This window comes from Ursus maritimus, unplaced genomic scaffold, assembly GCF_017311325.1.
Source record: "Ursus maritimus isolate PB19 unplaced genomic scaffold, ASM1731132v1 scaffold_19, whole genome shotgun sequence".
In the NCBI taxonomy this organism is placed as follows: domain Eukaryota; kingdom Metazoa; phylum Chordata; class Mammalia; order Carnivora; family Ursidae; genus Ursus; species Ursus maritimus.
This window is the reverse complement of record NW_024424341.1, coordinates 56,376,980-56,378,091: the sequence shown is the minus strand read 5'-3', so window position 1 is coordinate 56,378,091 and position 1,112 is coordinate 56,376,980. Positions and strand designations below refer to the sequence as shown.

Sequence of the window (1,112 nt, the reverse complement as noted above, 5' to 3'; positions counted from 1 at the left end):
GGGCTCGGGGTCTCCGGACGCGGAGCGGGCGGGGCGCGCGCGGCCTTGGCTCAGGCTGCCCAGGCCCCTCTGCGCCCCTGGCCGCCGCGGGCGCCGACCTCAGCGCCCCTCCTCCCCCAGCCCGGGAGGTGGCCGAGGGCCTCCGGAGGACTTCCCAGGAGAAGCTGGTGATGCGCTGCGAGGACGCCATGAACAAGCTGTCCCAGCTGACTGGGGAGCGCGACCCGGACCTGCTGGTGGAGAAGTACCTGGAGAGTGAGTACTGGCCGCGCCGGCGGGGGGAGGGAGGAGGTCCAGGTGCGGGGGCCCCCCAGCAACACCCCCCCCCCTCATTAGGCGCAGGCTGAGCTTTGTCACGGTCACCGAGGGCCACCTCTTGGGCCCTGGGGACTCGGGCACCTGCGCTGCAGACTCGGGCGTCTGGCGCCCTTCTCGCCCCTCTCCCGGCCGCCCTGCCTCTGCCTCTCTTGCGCTGTCCCCAGTCTCTCTCCCTGCCCGTCTAGAGCCTTCTGAGCCCTTTCTCCTGTGTGAGTCTCCCTCTGGCCTGCATCTCTCAGTCCCCTCCGTGCGTCTTCATGTCCGTTTGTTTCTGGCTGTGTATGTCTCCCCGCCCCTATCTCCCCCTTCCTCCCCATTCCGGGCCTCCCGGTCTCTCTCCAGATCTTCCCTCAACCTCTGTGTTTCTCCCTCCGGGTGCTTGTTGCTGTCCTCTCCCGGGTCGCTCTTTCCCTACCTCCGCTGTTTTCTCGCCCTCTCTTCTCTCTTCCTCTGTGTGTCTGTGTCTCGAAGTATTTCTGGGTCTCTCTTGACTTCGTCCCTGTCTCTTTCTCTTACTCTGATTTGTTCCGATTTCCTCTGTGTCCCCCTGGCTTTCTGTGCCTCTACCTCTCCGTCTCCGTCTCTCTCTGACTCTGCGCGCTTGTGTCTGTTGTCTGTCTCGATATCTCTCTTTCCGTGTCGTGTGTGTCCCTCTGTCGCCGGCTCTCTGACCCGCCTCTCCCGCCTCTCTCCAGTGGAGGAGCGCAACTTCGCGGAGTTCACCTTCATCAACGAGCAGAACTCGGAGCTGGAGCATCTGCAGGAGGAGATCAAGGAGGTGAGTGAGGCCCCCC

At 64.6% G+C, this 1,112-nt stretch overlaps 1 protein-coding gene across 1 annotated transcript in view; it reads left to right on the top strand.

Moving 5' to 3' along the window:
- The window catches only part of ODAD1 (outer dynein arm docking complex subunit 1), a 24,316-nt gene that overhangs the window by 17,833 nt on the left and 5,371 nt on the right, over nucleotides 1-1,112 (top strand). Inside the window, exon 8 of the mRNA XM_040634244.1 lies at nucleotides 285-299. Coding sequence (XP_040490178.1) covers nucleotides 285-299 — 15 coding nt within the window. The remainder of the gene's footprint in view (nucleotides 1-284; nucleotides 300-1,112) is intronic.